At 39.3% G+C, this 20,190-nt stretch overlaps 1 protein-coding gene across 1 annotated transcript in view; it reads right to left on the bottom strand.

Annotated features, from left to right (window-relative positions):
• SMAP1 (small ArfGAP 1) overlaps positions 1–20,190 on the bottom strand; it is a 153,138-nt gene that overhangs the window by 71,605 nt on the left and 61,343 nt on the right. The window contains exon 6 of the mRNA XM_021714256.1: positions 11,242–11,327. Within this exon, the coding sequence (XP_021569931.1) occupies positions 11,242–11,327 (86 nt within the window). The remainder of the gene's footprint in view (positions 1–11,241; positions 11,328–20,190) is intronic.

Raw genomic sequence — 20,190 nt, 5'->3', positions numbered from 1 at the left:
GGGTGATGTTATTGTGACCAGAAATATGCCATGGGAACTTAAATCTTGTTTCTATCCAGTAGCCTATGGGAAAATTGGCCTCACTATTTGTCATTTTGCTTCCAAGTTGCAGTTGCTAAGAACCCATTAAAGGCATTAAATGAGGACATATGTTACATAGTGGATATTAAAAGAACTGGAGCATTATGAAAGTACTCAAAGGGCACCAGGGACATCAAGAGGAACAGGAAATCTCAACATCCCATTGATTAAGTAACAACGATGGCTAGCCACTGTTTCAAGGACAAGCTACCCACCACCTGAGTAAGGGAAAGGCATTGTATATCATCTCCTTTCTTCCTCTTAACAACCTATGAGATAGAGGCCATTTCACAACTAAAAACTGAGCCACAGAAAGTTTAAGAAGGTTCTCTGGCATTCTACCGTACAAGGGACAGTTTTGATTTGAAACCAAGAAAGTGTGATATCTCGTGTTTCAGGATGAGGGTACTTGTGAGTCAATGAGTTAATCTCTGCTAATGAGAATAAACCCTTTAAATCTGAAGAAGACTAACAAATTTAAAGGGTTCCTTCATTTTCAAGGTAGTCTTGGAGAATTTTCTGGTTTCTCCGTGAATATAAAAGTTATGTTTACACCATACTGTGGTCCACTAAGTATGCAACAGCAGTATATCTGGGGGGGAAAAAGCAGATACCTTAATTAAAACATACTTCATTGCTTAAAAATATGCTAATAATCATCTTCTCTTCGGTAAGTCCTAGCCATTTTTGCTGGTGGAGGGTCTTCCCTCGATGTTGATGAGTGTTAACTTATCAGCATGGTGGTTGCTGAAGGTTGAGGTGGCTGTGGAGATTTCTTAAAATAAGACAACAATGAAGTTTGCTGTAACTGACTCTTCCTTTCACAAAAGACTACTCTGTAGCATATGATGCCATATAACAGCATTTTACTCACAGTGGAACTCCTTTCAAAATTAGAGTCAGTCCTCTCAAACCTTGCCATTACTTTATCAAGTAAGTTTATGAATTCTCTAAATCCTTTGTTGTCATTTCAACAATGTTCACAGCATCTTCACCAGGAGTAGATGCCATCTCAAGAAACTATTTTCATTGCTCTTCCATTAGAACCAACTCCTCATTTGTTCAAGTTTGATCACGAAGTTGCAGCAATTCAGTCATATCTTCAGGCTCCACTTCTCATTCTAGTTCTCTTGCTATTTCTACCACATCTATGGTGACTTCCTGCACTAAAGTCTTGAGTCCCTCAAAGTCATCCATGAGGGTTGGAATCAACTTCTTCCAAACTCTTGTTAATGCTGACACTCTGACCTCCTTCCATGAATCATAAATGTTCTTACTGACTCTGGAATGGTGAGTCCTTTCCAGAAGGTTTTCAATTTACTTGCCCAGATTCATCAAAGGAAGCACAACATGTGCCACATATAGCCTTATGAAATGTGCTTCTTAAATAAGACCTGAAGGTCAGAATGACACCTTGATCCATAGGCTGCAGAACAAATGTTGTAATAGTAGGCATGAAAGCACCATTCATCTCCTTGTACTTCTCCATCAGAGCTCTTAGGTGACCAGATGCATTGCCAGTGAGGCTAATATTTTGAAAAGAACCTTTTCCCCTAAACCATAGATCTCAACAGTGGACTTATTCAGTAAACCATGCTGTCAACATTTATGGTGTCATCCAGGCTTTGCTATCCCATTTGTAAATCACAGGCAGAAGAGATTTTGCATAATTCCCAAGGGCCTGGGCTTTTTAGAATGGTAAATGAAAACTGGCTTCAACTTGAAGTCACCAGCTGTATTAGCCCCTAACAAGAAAGTCAGCCTGTCCTTTGAAACTTTGAAGCCAGGCACTGACTTCTCTCTACCTATGAAAGTCCTAAATGGCATCTCCTTCCCATAGAAGGTTATTTCATCTACACTGAAAATCAGTAATCTCAGCTAGATCTTCTACAGAATTTGTTGCAGCTTCTCCATCAGCACTTGCTGTTTCATCTGCACTTTTATGTTACGAAGACAGTATCTTCCCTTAAGCCTCATGAACCAACTTCTGCTAGCTTCCAATCTTTCTTCTGCAACTTTCTCATCCCTCTCAGTCTTCACAGAACTGAAGAGAGTTAGGGCCTTGCTCTGAATTAGGCTTTGGCTTAGATGAATGTCATGGCTGGTTGGATCTTCTATCTAGGCCACTTACACTTTCTCCATATCAGCAACAAACCTGTTTGCTTATCATGCATGGGTTCACTGGAGTAGCACTTCTCATTTCCTTCAAGAACTTTTCCCTTGCACTCACAACTTGGCTAACTGGCACAAAAGGCCCAGCTTTCATTCAGCCTGTCTCCACTTTTGACACCCTTCCTCACAAAACTTGATCATTTCTAACTTTTGATTTAAAGCGAGAGGTGTAGACACTTTCTTTTACTTGAACACTTAGAGGCCACTGTAGGGTGATCAGCTGGCCTAATTTCAGTATTATTGTGTCTCAGAAAATAGGGAGACCAGAAGAGAGGGAGAGAGATGCGGAATAGCCCATCAGTGGAACAATCAGGGCACATACAACATTTATTGATTAAGTTTACCACCTTACATGGATGTGGTTGGTGGCACCTTGAAAAAATTACAACAGTAACATCAAAAATCACTGATCACAGATTACCATAATGAATATAATAATAATGAGGGATTTGAAATATTATGAGAATTACCGAAACGTGACATGAAGACACAAAGTGAGCACATGCTGCTGGAAAAAATGGCACCACAGACTTGCTCAACATAAGGTTGCCACAAACCTTCAATTTGTAAAAAAATGCTGTCTGCAAAAACACAATAAAATCAACGTGTGCCTACATTAAAAACTATGATGGTTTTATAAATACAGAATTTGAAAAAGGTAAATATTTTAAGTATATGGTTTTCTGGAGTTGAAAACAATACTGGGAAACACCCTTGGGTCCCCTTCCCACTGTGGGAGCTTTTCTGTCCTCTTAATAAAACCTGGTTTCAAAAAAAAGAAAAGAAAGGAAAACATCTGGTAAAATGGTATGTTGCTTTGAATTTTCAATAAATAACAGGTATTAGTGAGATCTTAATTTATACTTAATATATTTTACATAAATGATTTAAATGTAGTTGAGAATTTGATTTCTGCTTATGATAAGAAACCCTTTCAGAAATTATCTAAGAAGTACACAATTAAAAAAAAAAATTATACAAGGCTAAAGTCAGTATGTTGGTACATATTGTTTTTCACGGATATAAACATAAAGCATTAGGGCAGAATTTACCAGAACCTTCCTAACTATTACTATAAAACATCACTTTTCATACCTTTTAAAAGGCAATCAAAGCACAGTACAAAATGAATTTTTAAGTTCTACGGGCACCACCCAAGGAAGAACTGTGATCTGTCAAACAAATCTTTGGCTGCCCCTAGTTCCTACAGGTCTCTCAGGCAAGAAAGTCTCAGATGGGCCTCACAGATTTTTGTAGAAGGTCCCAAACACAAGCCAATACCTCACTGTACCTAAAGAAACAAGGAATTATTCTAGAGGCTGGCAACCTCTTTCTTAAAGGGCCACAGAGTACGTGTGTGAGGCTCTATAGGACAGCTAGTGTATGTTTCCTTTACTCAACTGCCCTTCTATTGCTCCCCAAAGCAGCCACAGCATGTTCACAAATGCACATGCACAGCTGGGTTCGGATAAAGCCTTACTGACAGAAACAGGCAGCTGGTTCATGGGCCTGTGGTTACTGAGTCCTGAATTCTGTTCCAATGCCAAGGTGAACGAGTAGAGGGACTCTGGTCTATAAACTGTCATTCTAGACAACCTGGAGGATTTTCACAGGAAAATTTGGACCATAATTTTGCATTATATGCTCACATTAGTACCTAATTCCCAAAGAATATAGTCTGCAACGTACAGCCTAATTTCTGGCACCAGTACGCACTTATTATTTCACTGGCAGTTACTCTGACCTTGAAAAGTTACTCTGACCTTGAAATAGCTAATCTATTGAACCCACAATGGTTTGTAAAAAAGACAGCAATACTCACCTTACAAGGTTATCAAGAGTTTGGGGATTAATATATATAAAGCAATTAGTACAGTATCTAACAAACAATAAGTATTTAATATATGCAGTTAGTTTTAATTTTATATGCCTTAAGTGCCCAGTTTTATCATCTGTGTAATGGGATAACACCAGTACTCATCTCAGAATTATCATAAGAATGAAATAAGCTCATGTGAATAAAGATCCAAAAACAGTGCATGGCACACAGTGTTACCTAAGTTTTAGGTCTTATTATAAAGGTATTAAAAGAGGCAAATATTTTAGAAGACAGAGCCCATGGTGGGAAGGGAAAATAGCACTGACTGTGCTAAGGGCTGAGACGGCTCACACATCATCCAGCTTAAAGAGAGGAGTCAACGTGAACCTCCAACAAAATAACCAATGGATGCGAGATCAGGAAATACTTCATGTTCTAGTATCCAGAAGTTACTGGAAACCTAAGGACTTGGTGATACTGGTGTAGTCCAATAACACAACCAAAAAAACGTGAAATTGAACAATAATATTTTCAGGGAATCTGATAAGAAATATATGAATGACAATTCAAGTTTAGGTGGCTAATCGGGATTTAGTAAATAAACAATATCCAAGTATTCCAGAATCTTCTCTGTGCCTATCAGTACAGCATCCCTAATTCTCCTGTCCCCAAACTCACAATTGGTACTATACAAGCCCCCAAATTTTCAAAACTACATGCTTTTGTAGTTGTACTTTTGACATGTATTTGTATTTTAAGATTTTTTCCCTTTCTTTAAAGATACCACTTGAAAGACAATTAAATTAGTATCTACTCCCAAAGAACAAAATCTTCCAGTTCCAGACACACAGCACTGACAGCAGTAAAACTCTGAAAAGCTCAAAGGAGAGGAACTGGTGATTAGCTCTGGAGCACAATAGATCTCATGGAACTGAAGTAATTAAAGTTTTTAGATAAGATGAAATATCCTAATAATGAAAAGCTTAATGTAAAGCTTTATCATTTGTCATGCACCAGCACATGCAGCCCATAATTAACCACAACCCACATGAGAAATTACACTTTCATAGCAGCTTCTGCATAACTTTTGTAAATTACAAAGCTTTTAAAAAGTGAAAATCTTGTTAAGAATGCAATGAGGTCCAATATTATATGAGTTTAAGTTAGTTTGGTTTTACTTGCCTATAGGGATAAAACAACTACATTTTTATCTATAAAAGTACAGACATGTTAGGATTTCCAAAGAGCAATGAGCTTTAGAATGATGGATGGATAAAAGGGAGGTAGACAGGGAAAGAGGGAGGGAGACTAGTTTTTAAAATAGCTTCCCCAGTCGAGCTCAGTGGCTCAGCCTATAATCCCGCACTTTGGGAGGCCGAAGTGAGAGGATTGCCTGAGCCGCGGGTTCAAGACCAGCCTGGGCAACTTAGCGAGACCTCATCTCTACAATAAATCCAAAACTAGCCGGGCGTGGTAGCGCGCACCTGTAGTTCCAGCTACTTGGAAGGCTGAGGCAGAAGGACCGCCAGAGTCCAGCAGGTCGAGGCTGCGGTGGCTGGGAGCAGACTGGGCAACAGTGAGACACCAACTCAAAAAACAAACAAAAAAAAGCTTCCCCTAGCCAGGCATGGTGGCTCACGCCTATAATCCCAGCACTTTGGGAAGCTAAGGTGAGAGGATTGCCTGAGCTCACTGGTTCGAAACCATCTTGGTGAGACATCACCTCTACAATAAATCAAAAAATTAGCTGGGCGTAGTGGCTCATACCTGTAGTTCCAGCTACCTGGAAGGCTGAGACAGAAGGATCGCCAGAGCCCAGCAGGCTGAGGCTGCGATGGCCGTATGTCACTGCCCTCCAGCCTAGGTAACAGAGTAAGACTCCAACTCAAAAAAATAAAATAAAATAAAATAAATAGTTTCCCCTATAAAATCTCCAAATCACAGTGTTTCATCATTAAAAGAAGAAAAATAGAGTGTTGTAACACCTAAGGTAATTTTTTAAAGGCAATGGTGTTACATTAGATATGGGGGCTAGTTTCATGGTCCAAGAGTTGTCATCTTAGACTCTTCACAAAATAGTCATCTATTTCAAACATGTTTAGACAAAGTCTCCCTTTAAGCAGTCCCAATAATTATGTGAATAAAGATCAACACATGGTCGGGCTCGGTGGCTCAGCCTGTAAACCTGTGCTTTGGCAGGCCAAGGTGAGTGGATTGCCTGAGCCCGAGGGTTCGAGACCGGCCTGGGCAACTTGGTGAGACCTCATCTCTACAATAAATCAAAAATCAGCCGGGTGTGGTAGCGCGCGCCTATAATTCCGGCTACTCGGAAGGCTGAGGTGGAAGGATCGCCAGAGCCCAGCGGGTCGAGGCTGCGGTGGCCGGGAGCGTCCACTGCACTCCAGTCTGGGCAACGGAGTGAAACTCCAACTCCAAAAAAAAAAAAAAAAGGTCAACACCTCATATAAATATGACCATAGTTTGTAAATGCTCTTGAAGCAACATTTAGTTTGAAAACTCAAATGAGCACACTTGAGGCAACAGTAAATGTACACTTAATCCAAAAGTCTATTAGGCACCTATTAGGTAGTAAAAACTTGAAATCTTTACCTAGGTGCAAAGAGTGCCAAGCTACAAGCCTATCTATGTTTATTAACAGCAATCAAGACTCAAGTGTGGCACCGATTTTACTCAGATGACCACCGTCAGATAATATTCCAGTGCCCCCACACAGGAGGGAAAACTAGAGACTCTGGGAAGCTTCTTAATAGATCTTTAAACATCTCACCCTTCCTACCTCCCACAGGAAAACACTATGCTCTCTCTCGCTGAGTTATTCTACAAATTGACAAAGACATGGATATAAAATGCCAAGCCCAGGGAATGGCATGAGGCAAACCCTCAGTAAGCAAAGCTACTGCAGCTCTTGCTGCCAAAATCACATCTTCACTTGCCAAGGTCAAGAATTTACCAATGCCAGACACCAAACAACTCACTATAAAAACCTCACCTTTCTTGAAATGTTCAGATAAGGACCAAATATCTTAAAATACATCAGCCAAGATCCTAGAACTAATAATGCACTACCTTATTCACCCTTTGTACTCTAGGGCTCATCGTAAAATTGAGGGTAATTACTTAAGAAATAGTATTCCTATCACTGACTCAAAATGGTGCACAGAAAAGTTCAACAAATAAGGTCACCAGGAAGCTTGATGCTGTCCTTCTGTGAATGTCTCTCAGGCATATTTGAAAGCAACATGGAATCAGGGTAATACATTCAATAACTTGGAAGCTGCTTTCATCCATAAGGTGCCACATGAATAAAACCGAAACTTTCCAGAACCTCCAGTAATTTGCCCTGTGATATTCAAGAGATGCCCACAGACCCCATCCCAACCCAACATCCCTCCCCTCCATACACACACTGCCAGGAAAAGGGGGTTTGTGGGTGGGGAGCAGAAAATGGACGAAGAAAATACTGCAGCCAGCAAGCAGTGGGCAGTGGCCCCAGAACATGGTGCATGGCCAGGCTGTACTCCCTGCCACCACATATAGTCCCTCGGATGCAGTTGGAGATCCTCATTCTTCAGTATCTCAATAAACATCATGATAGAACAGAAATTGTGGCCACAGGTCAACATGACCCAAGAGCTGAAGGACGCCCCAGACTGCATCTCCTGCCTCCTCCAGGGTGCAGGCTCAGCTTCCCAGCTACAATGGGGTGACCCCATGTGTATGTGGAGCAGACACTGCAGTCTGCCCCAATAATAAAGTTGGCTCAGTACCTGTCACTCCTAACCCTCCATCCTGAGCTGTAAGGAATTCCTCCTCTTCTAATTATCTTTACAATCACCCAAGCTAGAACTCTGGGTCAGCTCAGAGTCTTCCTCAGAATCAAGACCCATCTTCACCAAGTCCTCCTGTGTCTCCAAACTCTTTCTAATCTCTCCAACTCCCTTCTGCTCATTCCTGATGCCTCTGTCCCCTGAGAGTCAATCACTGTCACCCGGGGGCTTCACTGGTATTACTGATGCCACTGTCTCCACTGTCTTTGCACTGTCATCTTTGCACTGTCTCAGGAGGCTCCGTCACTGTCACCTGTGGGTTACACTAGTATTCCTGATGCCACTGTCTCAAGAGACTCTGTCACTGTCACCTGTGGGCTGCACTACTATTCCTGATGCTACCATTTCAGGAAACTCCATCACTGTCATCTGAGGGCTGCACTAGAATTCCCGATGCTATAGTCTCAGGAGACTCCATCACTGTCACCTGTGGCCTGCACTAGTACTCTGCAAGGTCTCCTGCCACCTCCAACTGTCTTTCTATGGTAGAAGTTAGCATTCCTAATGTTTCTCCTGTGCCAAAACCCTTCATGGGTTTCTAACACTGGCTGATGAAATGAGAGCACACCAGTCTACATAACACTGTCCCTCACAATCTGAACCAAAATAACTTTGAAGCTTCTATTGCCACCAGTTTCACAAAACTTAAGTCTTGTCACCTTAAAACCTCAGAATGTCATGCTTCCTCACCTTTGCTCACACAATTTTTTATATCTAAAACACACCTACACTCTTACCCTAAAATCTTTCTAAAGCAAAAGCAGTCTTGGAGATAAGATTGTCAAAAATCAGAGAAAGGAGTGGAGCAGAAATAGAAAAGGCCAAAGGTTTCTGTGCAAATATGAAAATAAATATATAATGGTCTATATCTCTGTGAGAAAAGATTCTATTTTTCCCACTGTCCATACAAATTGTTTTGCTCTACAGAAAATATATAATTGATCCTTAAGAAAATACATTTTTGGCTGGGTGCGGTGGCTCAAGCCTGTAATCCCAGCACTTTGGGAGGCCAAGATGAGGGGACTGCCTGAGCCCGCGGGTTCAAGAACAGCCTGGGCAACTTGGTGAGACCTCATCTCTACAATAAACCAAAAAATTAGCTGGGTGTGGTAGCACACATCTGTAGTTCCAGTCACTTGGAAGACTGAGGTGGAAGGATCGCCTGAGCCCAGCAGGTCGACGCTGGGGTGGCCACGAGTGTGCCACTGTACTCCAGCCTGGGCAACAGAGTGAGACTCTAACTCAAAAAATAAAAATAAATAAACAAACAAACAAAAATTTTACTGTCAAAAACACAAATGTTACCTTTGGAGAGAATCCAAATACCTACAACTAATTAGATCTTATATATAAAGCAGCACAATTGTGATGAACCATTTTTTACAAAATTAAACAAATTTAAGAAATCCTATAAGCTGGGTTCAGTGGTTCAGTCTGTAATCCTAGCACTTTGGCAGGCTGAGGTGAGTGGATTGTCTGATCCCACAGGTTCAAGACCAGCCCAGGCAACTTGGCGAGACCTCGGGCTCAGTGGCTCAGCCTGTAATCTCACACCTTGGGAGGTTGAGGTGAGTGAACTGCCTCAGCCTGTGGGTTCGAGACCCGTCTGGGCAACTTGGCGAGACCTCATCTCTACAATTAATTAAAAAAATCAGCCGGGCATGGTAGCACATGCCAGTAATTCCGGCTACTCGGAAGGCTGAGGCGGAAGGATCGCCGGAGCCCAGCAGGTCGAGGCTGCAGTGGCCGGGAGCAGCCACTGCACTCCAGTCTGGGTGACAGAGTGAGACTCCAACTCAAAAAAAAAAAAAAAAAATCTGAAAAACATACTGACTAAAATACACATGGGAAAATATTTTACCCATTTATAAAAGCAGATTTGTAAAGCAAATAGCTGTGCAGCCTACAACAGAGACAGAATGTCAGTTGTCAATATTAGCAAAAATTATTCAGCATTTACACTAAATATGTAATTCATCTTTTAAAAGCCACAATGTTTCACATAAATATGGTTATCAAACGTAAAGGGGATCAAAAACTTATGGAAATGATTTGACAAACTTTCAGATGCTCACAAATCAAATCTCTCACTACAGGCTAAAATAATAAACAGCATACATTATCCAGTCAAGTGGTGGAGATCTATCAAGAACCAGTCACAGCACTGCACACCTAGCACTACGGGTGATTCTCGACTTACAGTGGGGTTAGGTCCCAATAAACCCATTGTAATTTGGAAGTATCTTAAACCAGAAATGCTTTTAACATATCTAGCCTACCAAACATCCTAACTTAGTCTAACCTAAGAACACAGTATCCTACAGTTGGGCAAAGTCATCTAACTCTAAGTCTATTTTATAATACAAAGGGAACCAAAAAATGTCTATTTTATAATACAAAGAAGACCCAGAATTTTCTTGTAGAGGGCACACCCCTTGTAGAACAGGCTTCCCGTGTTAGATAAATGTTCTAGGAACCCACTGGCATCAGTGTACCAGCTAGCATTATTGTAGGAGGCTGTGTTCTGCTTCACTGAAATTTTTTTTTTTGAGTCTTTCAATGCATTTACCTATTTCATAATAGGTGATTTACTGAGTGTTCAGCAGTTTTTGTCCAAAAACAGCATGACCCCTGTGTCTCACCCTCCCTATTCACCTGATCTCCATTCCCGAAACTTTTTTCTTGCGTCCCCAGATAAAAAAAGGCCTCAAAGGGAAACGTTTGGCCAACAAGGAATAGGTGAAACAAAAAATAGCAGGAGCACTAAAAGGCATCAAAACTGACAAGTTCAAAAACTGTTTTGAGCAGTGGTAAAAGCATCTCAATAGGTATATTGCATCAAACAGAGAATACTTTGAAGGTGACTAAAGTTTAAACATATAAGAATAAATATATAATTTTTAATAAACAGTTTTTTTAAAGAGAGATCCCCTCCCATACGGTGTTGAATATCTCATGCAATTTATTAAATACTGCTCTGAAAGTGAAAAACAGAATGGCTGCATGGGTACTCGAGATACAGTTTCTACTGAATGCATATTGCTTTTGTACCACTGTAAAGTCAAAACATTATCAAGTCAAACCATCCTTGTAAATTGAAGACCATCCATAATTATGTTAAAATACTGGGTATATCCTGTATTACCAGATTCCTACTAAAAACCTACCATATATGAAGCACAGCTCAGGGAAAATCAATTTCTATACTTAATAAGCAATAGTGTGATACAGTTCAAATCTTCTAAATACTAACAGATAAAATATGAGCTGCAAAAATGAGTTAATTCTTTTTATACCCAAAAAATAAGTTTTAAAGGATACTGATCTGTCTGTGGTCTTCGAAAGTTCTCTGGAAGATTGGCTTCATAGAGTAGTCTTGCTTTAGTATTTCCCATATCTTGCATGCACTAAAATTAAAAAAAATCATGTATTTTCATTATTTACATTAACATTAAAAAGTAATTTCGACATACACATACGTATACATACAACATAATAACTATCGAGTAACATTTATTATTTCCAATATATATTCTTTCCCTTAGAAAAATAATTTAAATCACAACTATGAAATTAATTACTAAAGCTCAAAACAGAAACACATTTTGAATCCTTAATTTATCAACACATGTGGCTCCATAGTTTTCTAAGTGCCTGTTTCTGTGAAAATACCTTTACACACGCTAATTCCTAAAAGTGAATTCTCTGATAGTTTGTAGGCAGTATTACTATTTTTAAAAATATACCACTTAAACAATGCTAACATTTCCAAGGCTAAGAATTCAAAATCAAGTTTTCTTTGTAATGAGTTTCAAAATACCCTGGGATTCTAATGATTTATAATCAAGATCACAATTAAGGCTAGCCAGAAGAGAAACAGTGCTGATCTAGAACTTTTTGGCATTAAATTAATTTATTTGGAACTATTAACCCCCTATGAAGGATTTCCCTACAGAACCAAAGAAACTGTGCCTAATGGCCAAATTTCACACACAAGTGCAAAAGTTCATAGAACCTCCTCCCTAAAATCTATGAACTCCATAGGGTGAAAACCACTGCTCAGAAGGAATAAAACGATTTGATAATCATTTCAACCAGTTTAATTAAGTTGCAATATCATCTATGAGTACTGACTAGCCAAACAGTACTTCCTTGATACTCCATTAGAAACTAAATGTAAGATTTACAAACAAAATGCTATAATGTTACATCATTTACATAGAGCTTGAGTTCTTTAGCTTGTTTTAAATGGGAGAGAAAACAGTTTTTATAATTTCTTTTTTCCCTGACTTACCAGAAACACACCCCTATACCCCAGAGAAGAGTACCCAGGTTTCACACATTACCTGCTATCTACCTTGTGATGCAGCCTCAAATGTACACAGAACATCTTCCCTCAAACAAAAAATATCATGGCTCTCCTCCCAACTGAGTCTTATATTTTAATGCACACTCACTTCTGGATACTGATTAAATTCCAAAACATACTCACTTCTGGGTATTTATTAAATTTCAAAACACACTCACTTCTGAATATTCATTAAGTTCCAATACACACTCCCTTCTGGGTATCAATTAAATTCCCATATTCATTCACTTCTGAATATTAAATACCAATACCCGCTCATTTCTGATTAAATACCAATACCCAATACCAATTCTGATTAAATACCAATACCTGCTCATTTCTGAGTTGTAGTTTCAGTGAAATATCCTTACCAACATAAGCATTCTCTCAGCATAAACTAGATTTCTCAGGAATTCCTCTAGAGACCATGAGAACGTGAAGTCATGGGGGTGTTTGTCATCTAGCTCTAAAGATGAAATAGAAGCTAAGGCAAAATAAACTTAAGCTTCAAAACAGTGTAAGATGAAAAAAACTGTAAAAGATGGATAGACAATTAGAGGGCTCTACAATGTTGTGGTGAATACTGGGCTAAGAAGTTTGTGTGAGCAGTTCTGTGTGGTGAGAGGAACTGAGAAGCATTCAATACAGCTCCCTCTTCCTGAAAACAAAAAGTACATCTTCCACCTCAAGCACTCAGACGATGCTGCGTCTGTGCCATAATAGAAATGTGCAAGCTGAGATAGGTATCAGTGGATCCAATCAAAGACACTAAACATTTGGAAAGAACCAGATCAAGGAAAACATGCCTCTTAGCACAGTATCTGCAAGTTCACTGAAACTGCAACAGCAAGAAAATTTGGAAAGTTTCTGTCAAGCAAGAGTACCCAAAAATCTTAACAGAAGACTGAAAACAGTATCTACAATACACATGTAAGAAAAACAGTATGTGATACCTAATATGAGATACACACATCTCATCAATCCTCATTTACAGTTGTTCATACTTTAAGTCCTTTGAAATAGGAATATGCCTTATAACTGATGGTGTCTAACAACTGACGGATATTTTTCTTATTGGTGCATAAAATGAGTATGCAACTTACAGTTAGCAACCTCATATTCAGTAACTACAACTGTACACATTTATTTAATGTAGGTCACTATATTTTTTATTCTGGCAAAATAAAAAATAATTCAGAGTCAGGCATACATGCACTTTATACCACACAATGAAACACTGCTCTAGCAACATCATCCATCACTAATAGAAGCAGAACAGGCTGAAGTGGGGAATGGTGAACAGCGCAGTACCTCAGGGGGCCCTGCCATGCCATGGCTAGCGTGGCACCTATGTGTGTCCACAGGGTGAAACGAGGATTTGGTGCCATCATAGCTGTCAAGATCATTTTAGGGGAATAAAGAAGATACTGCTGAGTTAGAAGTCCAAACTTCACCTGCATGCAGCTTACTTTATGTAGTTAACCCTCACTTGTACCCCACAACTCTAAAATAACAAATAAATAAATAAACAGTTTGTGAGAGGATGCTGGTGAACTTAGTGTACAGGTCTCTAAAATCAGACTGGAGAGGGAAGGCTGGAAGACTTCAGCAGAGGAATGCTGGGTGGGGACAAAAAGCTGAGCAGTGGGGACAGAAAAAGCCAGGGCTAGGGCTGCATTCTAGGAGGTGACAAGGAGTACGGTACAAGCCAACTGTCCTCAGGGATGTGGACAATGCAGGTCCAGATCCACAGGACACCCAGGAAAGCAACCTCCACTAACCGCAAAGAGCAAACTCTACCCAATAACCAGCAACAGAAAGTGATAAAAATGGCCTAACAGCCACAGCAACCCGCATCAGCCTTAATACTTCATAAAGATTTGCCATTTCACATTTCAAAACAACTCTGAGACAGACATTATTACCCTAATTTACAGGAAAAGAAACTGAATCTCTAAGACACCAGATAACAGGTCTAAGAGGCTACTAGCCTCCATGACTCAACTCTTGACAGGACCAACATCACACAGCAATAATCTGGACACCTCCAGCTTCATTTGATGGGACAGGAACTATAGCCTGCAGGGCTGACAAACACCAGGCCTTTTGCTTTAGAGGCCTGATTTTCACTGTACAGATGAGGAAACTGAGGCACAAAGAGGTGACATGATGTTTCTGCTGGATAACACAATGAGCCAGGGACAGGGCAGAGACCAGGATCCAGTTCCTTCCTGCCCAACCCTGCTCTCCACACAGCAGCTGGCCAAGTGAATATCTAGGAAATTTCACCCCAAGACAGAAGATACTACAAGTGTTGCTTCCAGTCTTAAAACACCAATCCTATTATGAAAACACTCTTCCTTTTCTTTTAGGTTCTCTCATTCAAAATGCTATAGCAAATGCACCAACAGAAGGAAAATTTCAGTTGTTTATTGTTCAGCAATTATTCGTTCACTGTTCTAGGCTGGGTCAAGCAGACTGGTAGCAAAAAGATGGAAAAATTAATGGCATCTACTTCTCTGAAAAAAAAGCCTAAGCTTTGTATTTTTAATTGTTGTAGCCAGTAGGAGATTTGAGTTATGGGTAATGAACTAGCTACCTGAGCCTCTCCCACTTCGTTGCTGGGAGCCAAGCCAACCCCACATACTGTCTGGGTACTGAGTACTTCACATCATTCTGAAATGCTTTTCTAAGCCTGTTTTTACTTCTCCACAGAAGGATGCTGGCAAGGTTATCAAACTATTAAAAATTCAAAGATCTTAGCAATTTTAAAAATTCTTTGGCTTTTATAAAAAATTTTATACCCTGTCAATATTTTTTTCTCTTTCTCTCATATTTCAAGTATGACAAGGGGAAGGAGAGGGCTCTTAATTACTTAAGTTTCTGTTAAACATATTTTTTTAATGTTTTCTTTCTTTATTGTTATTTCAATAGCCTTAGAAGTGCAAATGGTTTTTTATTTCATGGATGAATTGTATAGTGATGATGAAGTCTTGGCTTTAGATATACTTGTCACCCAACTAGTGACATGTTGCCAGATAGGTGATTTTTCATCTCCCCTCACAAAATATTTTTTAAATAGATATTTATTTATCTAATAAACTATAGTTCACCTCAAAATTAAAATAAAATAGTCAAGCATTCAATGAGCAGAAAATGTATTGATACTCTTGACAAAGAAATGACTGTAAGAATATATTAAATATGCAAAGTCAATATTCATTTTTACTTTAAGAAAAATATATTAGCATACTAAGGAATAAGTGATCTATGTACTTCATCATTACAGTAAATGCTAGTAGGTATAACATATTTTTAAATTAATGTTATTCACTTTTCCCATTAAATTCAGTCTGTTCTCATTTAACACATTATGTTCCTAGAAACATTAATTTTATATTTCACTTTTTTGATTAAGTCTTCTTCATCCAAACTCATCACCATAACTATTAATATGAAGGAAGGCTTCACCTGGAATAGTATCATAGACCACACTTCAGATCCTAAAACCTGCTATTCAAGGTGCTTTGCCTTCATCAATCCTCACTGTATTTTAGCGTCTCCACGTAACCCAGTGCACAGAATGCCACCAGCCCATAGCCCCATACGTCCTTGGGAGTCCATTTTTTAAACTACGATTTAAATTGCTGGAAATTACCTACAGCATAACATACTGTCATCACAAGCTAATATAGATGAAACATTTCTATTGAAACTTCCTAAATACAAAAACATTTCACCCAATGCCAGTTTTAGCATCAAAACAAAACAAAAAAATCTATTTTATAAACAGTTCTGTTTTTTATATTTTATAGAAATAGAAGAGAACTGAGGTTGTCAATGTAAAGTTTTAATTGACATCTGCTTATCATATTCATTTTAATTTAATACACTAAAACATACCTAAAAAACGAACAAATATAACACAAAGTTGCAATAGATAAAAAGAAAATAGGCAGAATCAGTAAGAAGGCAAAGAAATGTAATAGAAAATGTTAATCATTTTATCTAACAGCACTATGTATGTTTAAAAAAAAAATCCCTGTTTTCTGTCAAGAGAGCCTCTGCAGAGACAAACGGCAACTAAGCAGCACACCACAGTCTCACTGAAAACAGAGTCCCAGAATAAACATGTGCAGATCAAAGGGAGCAGAAGCAGATAGAAACAAAATGTGCCCAGGTCTAAGTCATCATCAGTATCAAGAAACAATAATTAAACAAAATAAAAGACAAAATAACTGACAAGCCACCAGAAATTCCAAGTTAGTAATTCATTCCTCTGAGCCCAGGACTTGCCAGATATATCCTTTGCTTTAATCTCTCAAAATCTTGGAAAACAGAGCTCTCTAGGTGGCTTCTATCTGTCCTGGCTTAACTAAAGCCAACACAGGCCACTGGCCCAAGAGCCATGTCCACTAAGTGCAGATGAGCTGGGGCTGGGCCTTCCCTTCTCGTGCAACTCCCTTTCTCCCAGAACCTCCCTCCTCTCCCTGCCATGTCTACTGCACTCTGTCCCTCGGACACTGGGAACCACTTGCTTAGCAGTCACTCAAAGAAAAACCAATGTGCTATTTCAGGAGCTATCAGCATAGTTTTCGCAAATATGTGTGTATGTGTACTGCTTGTCCTTTAGGGTTTACGGGTTGTTTTAAATAGTAAGAGGAATAAATAATAGAATAGCAAATATTGCAAATGATTAGGTTACAATCAGGACTTCTAAATTCTCAATGGCAAAACTGCAAGATGTTAAAACAATAAATCGAATCTTAAACAGTGTTTAGCAGAAGGTGCTACACATCCATGTTTAATCTGGAGAAAGAAAGGTAAAAACTATTTAAAAATAAAACTCCGCACCCAATTTTCTGGAGAACAGATTGAGGGAAATAAGAATCTTACCTCCAGATCAAAAGACTTTGTGTAATAATATAAAAATGTATACCATCTATATGTTTGTATATATATACATAAAATGTTTCAGGAACAATATACAAGTAATTGATCAATATGGGTGCATCAGTGGAGGGACACTGGATGACTGAGACCAAAAATGGAAGGCAGAGTTATCACTTGGCACTTTAGGACCCTTTAAGGTATGCACATGTCCATATATTTTCTGTTCTGAAAAACTGAGGAAAATAATTAGAGTGGGGGCTATATTAATCCTTCATTGTTTCTAGATAAAATAATCTAGAGGGAGCTTAGGTAGGGTGTCCAAGCAGCACGCGAACAGAGCAGAGGGACTTCCTCTTCTTATCAAGAACAAAGTCTTCTGATGAATCAAAAGATTATGAATCAAATCAAATGTATGTGTTTAAATCTCATCCAAAAGATCTTACACTCAAAATACATTCAAAGCATAAAAAGGCACGCGTTTTCCCAGTATCATCATGTTCTTATAGAAATACTATTGTTGCTGAAGACTGAAAGTTTCATAAAATTTTAATGTATTTGTGTGGGAGGGGGTTAACTACTTGCTCTATTATTTTCTATTCATTAAAATCGTTAAAACACAGAGAGTAAGAGTTTCAACTGAAAATCTTATATTCAGTTGAATGTATATATGTTTTTTTAAAAAAAAAACCTCTTATTTGAAAAGAGAGATGAATACTGGTAGTCCCTGGATAAATGCTTCATGTCAGTGACTCACCTCTACTACCACTTGGAATTTTCCAGAATAGTTCTCTATCTTCCTCTCAAAAGCCACCAGGATTTCTTGCATGGGAGCAAGCCTTTCAGGACTGGCTTCAAGACCTTTGGGGTTCCAGAGGCTGGAAAAGAAGGGCCACCAATTTTGGTCTCAGGAACTCTTTGGAAATATTTAATACAGAGTCCATTCCTTCAGTTGCATAAAATTGTTTTTTTTATACAATTATTTCTTAGGGGAAGTTTTATCTGTTTCAATTACTGTTTTTAAGAATAAGTCACACAACTTAAATTTTTTAATAATGATGTGGAGTTAGAGCTAGCATTTTCATACTTTTCAAAATTTCTAGATATTCTCAGATCTTGATTTACCAGTTGCAGCACTTTCTAAGTGCTACAAATTCAGAGAGTGCATTCTTTTTTTTAAAGCAAGAAAATTAGGCATTGCTATGACAAGGCTGGACAAGTGTCACGTTACACTATATTGTCATCTCTATGTACTATAAAAGGCAGCCAAGTTGAAGTCCAGGAAGAAGCCATGCCTTTCACCCCATGTTTAAGGCCCTGCCCAGGAGTCATCCTGGACGCATCCCTCTCCTGCCAGAAATTCAGTCATCCAAACTTCTCACTCTTCCTTGCAGGTATCCCTCCACGACCACGAACTGAGTTCCAGGTCTAGTCACCTACTGTCAGGTTAGTGCAGAAACAGTCTAAGAGCTCCCTGCTGCACTGTGCCACCTTCCACCTGCAGTGGATCAACAACCTGTCCTTGGCCGTCACCCTCCCTCGCCTCCTGCCACACACACAGCTCACTCAACACTCAGGCCAAAGAACCCGCACGACTTTCTCAGCAGAGCACCCTTTCTCCATCTTCTGCCTGGAAAGTCCTCACACATTGTGAAATGCTTTTAGTAATTCATAAACAAATAAAGGCTACTATAAAAATAGCAATGAGACATTTAAAAAATGTTAAAGCTGGCCATATGACTAGATACTGTAGTGTTTTTTAAAGCCACTTTTTTGACATGCTGAAGATCACCCATCATTTAGCTGAGAGGCAGCACCAGAACTCGGTTCTACAGGCCCAGACCTGCTATCTTCCATCATTACTACAGTCACACAGGCAGAAAAGTGGCCACTCCCTAAAACACCATGTGCAATGAACTTAACAATGATTATGTTTGCAGATGAGCCATTCACACATGTGTTCATCAATGCCACTGAACAATTTCCTACCAAATACTGTCTTCAGCAGGGGGATGTAAGCCCTCATCTTCAAATCACTTATTATTTCCTTAAACTCCTTCAGCTCTACCTAGATTAGGCAGAATAATTAAGAGTTAAATTAATGAAAGATTTTCATCAAGTAATATTCTGCAGTTTGCTCAATGCTTTGACACAAGAACTATAGCCAATTACTTGTAATAGAGAATTTTAAAGTATGTACTTTCAAAAATGACTGAGTTTATTTAAAGTTAACCTTTAGGCCAGGCACGATGGCTCAAGCCTGTAATCCCAGTAGTTTCAGCAGCCGAGGTAAGAGAATTGCCTAGGCCCACAGGTTCAAGACCAGCCTGTGCAACAATGGTTGAGATCTTGTCTCTATAACAAATTAAAAAAAAAAAAATTAGCTGGGCATGATAGTGAATGCCTGTATTTCCAGCTACTTGGAAGGCTAAGGCAGAAGGATCACCTAAAGCCCAGCAGGTCGAGGCTGCGGTGGCCATGAGCATGTCATTGCACTCCAGCCTGGGCAACAGAGTAAGACTACAACTCAAAAAATAAAAGGAAAAAGAAAAAGAAAGTTTAACCTTTAAAAATTTAACAATTCAAGAGAAAGACAAAAATACAGGCCACAATCTTGCATATTCAAATTCAAAAGGTATATACTGTTTCTCACATGGATGGTTTAGAAATGCCAATCTCCTACAAGCCTCACAGATGACATTCTGTCAGGAACAGTGTCCCACTTCTTTCCTTATGCCACTCCCACACACGGCAACAGAGAACCCACAGCTGTGCCCACTCTGCTCTTCCCCGAAGACACATCTAACGATCCTCGCAAGCATTCAACCAACTTAAAAAGCTAAGTGTGAGCCGAGCTCGGTGGCTCAGTCTGTAATCCCAGCGCTTTGGGAGGTTGAGGTGAGTGGATTACCTGAGCCCAAGGGCTCGAGATCCACCCGGGCAACTTGGCGAGACCTCATCTCTACAATAAATAAAAAATTAGCCGAGTGTGGTAGGCGTGCCTGTAGTTCCAGCTACTTGGAAGGCTGAGG

Source organism: Carlito syrichta, unplaced genomic scaffold, assembly GCF_000164805.1.
Source record: "Carlito syrichta isolate Samal-C Ts95f unplaced genomic scaffold, Tarsius_syrichta-2.0.1 Scaffold305546, whole genome shotgun sequence".
NCBI lineage: Eukaryota > Metazoa > Chordata > Mammalia > Primates > Tarsiidae > Carlito > Carlito syrichta.
This window is presented reverse-complemented; position numbering and strand designations above follow the sequence as displayed.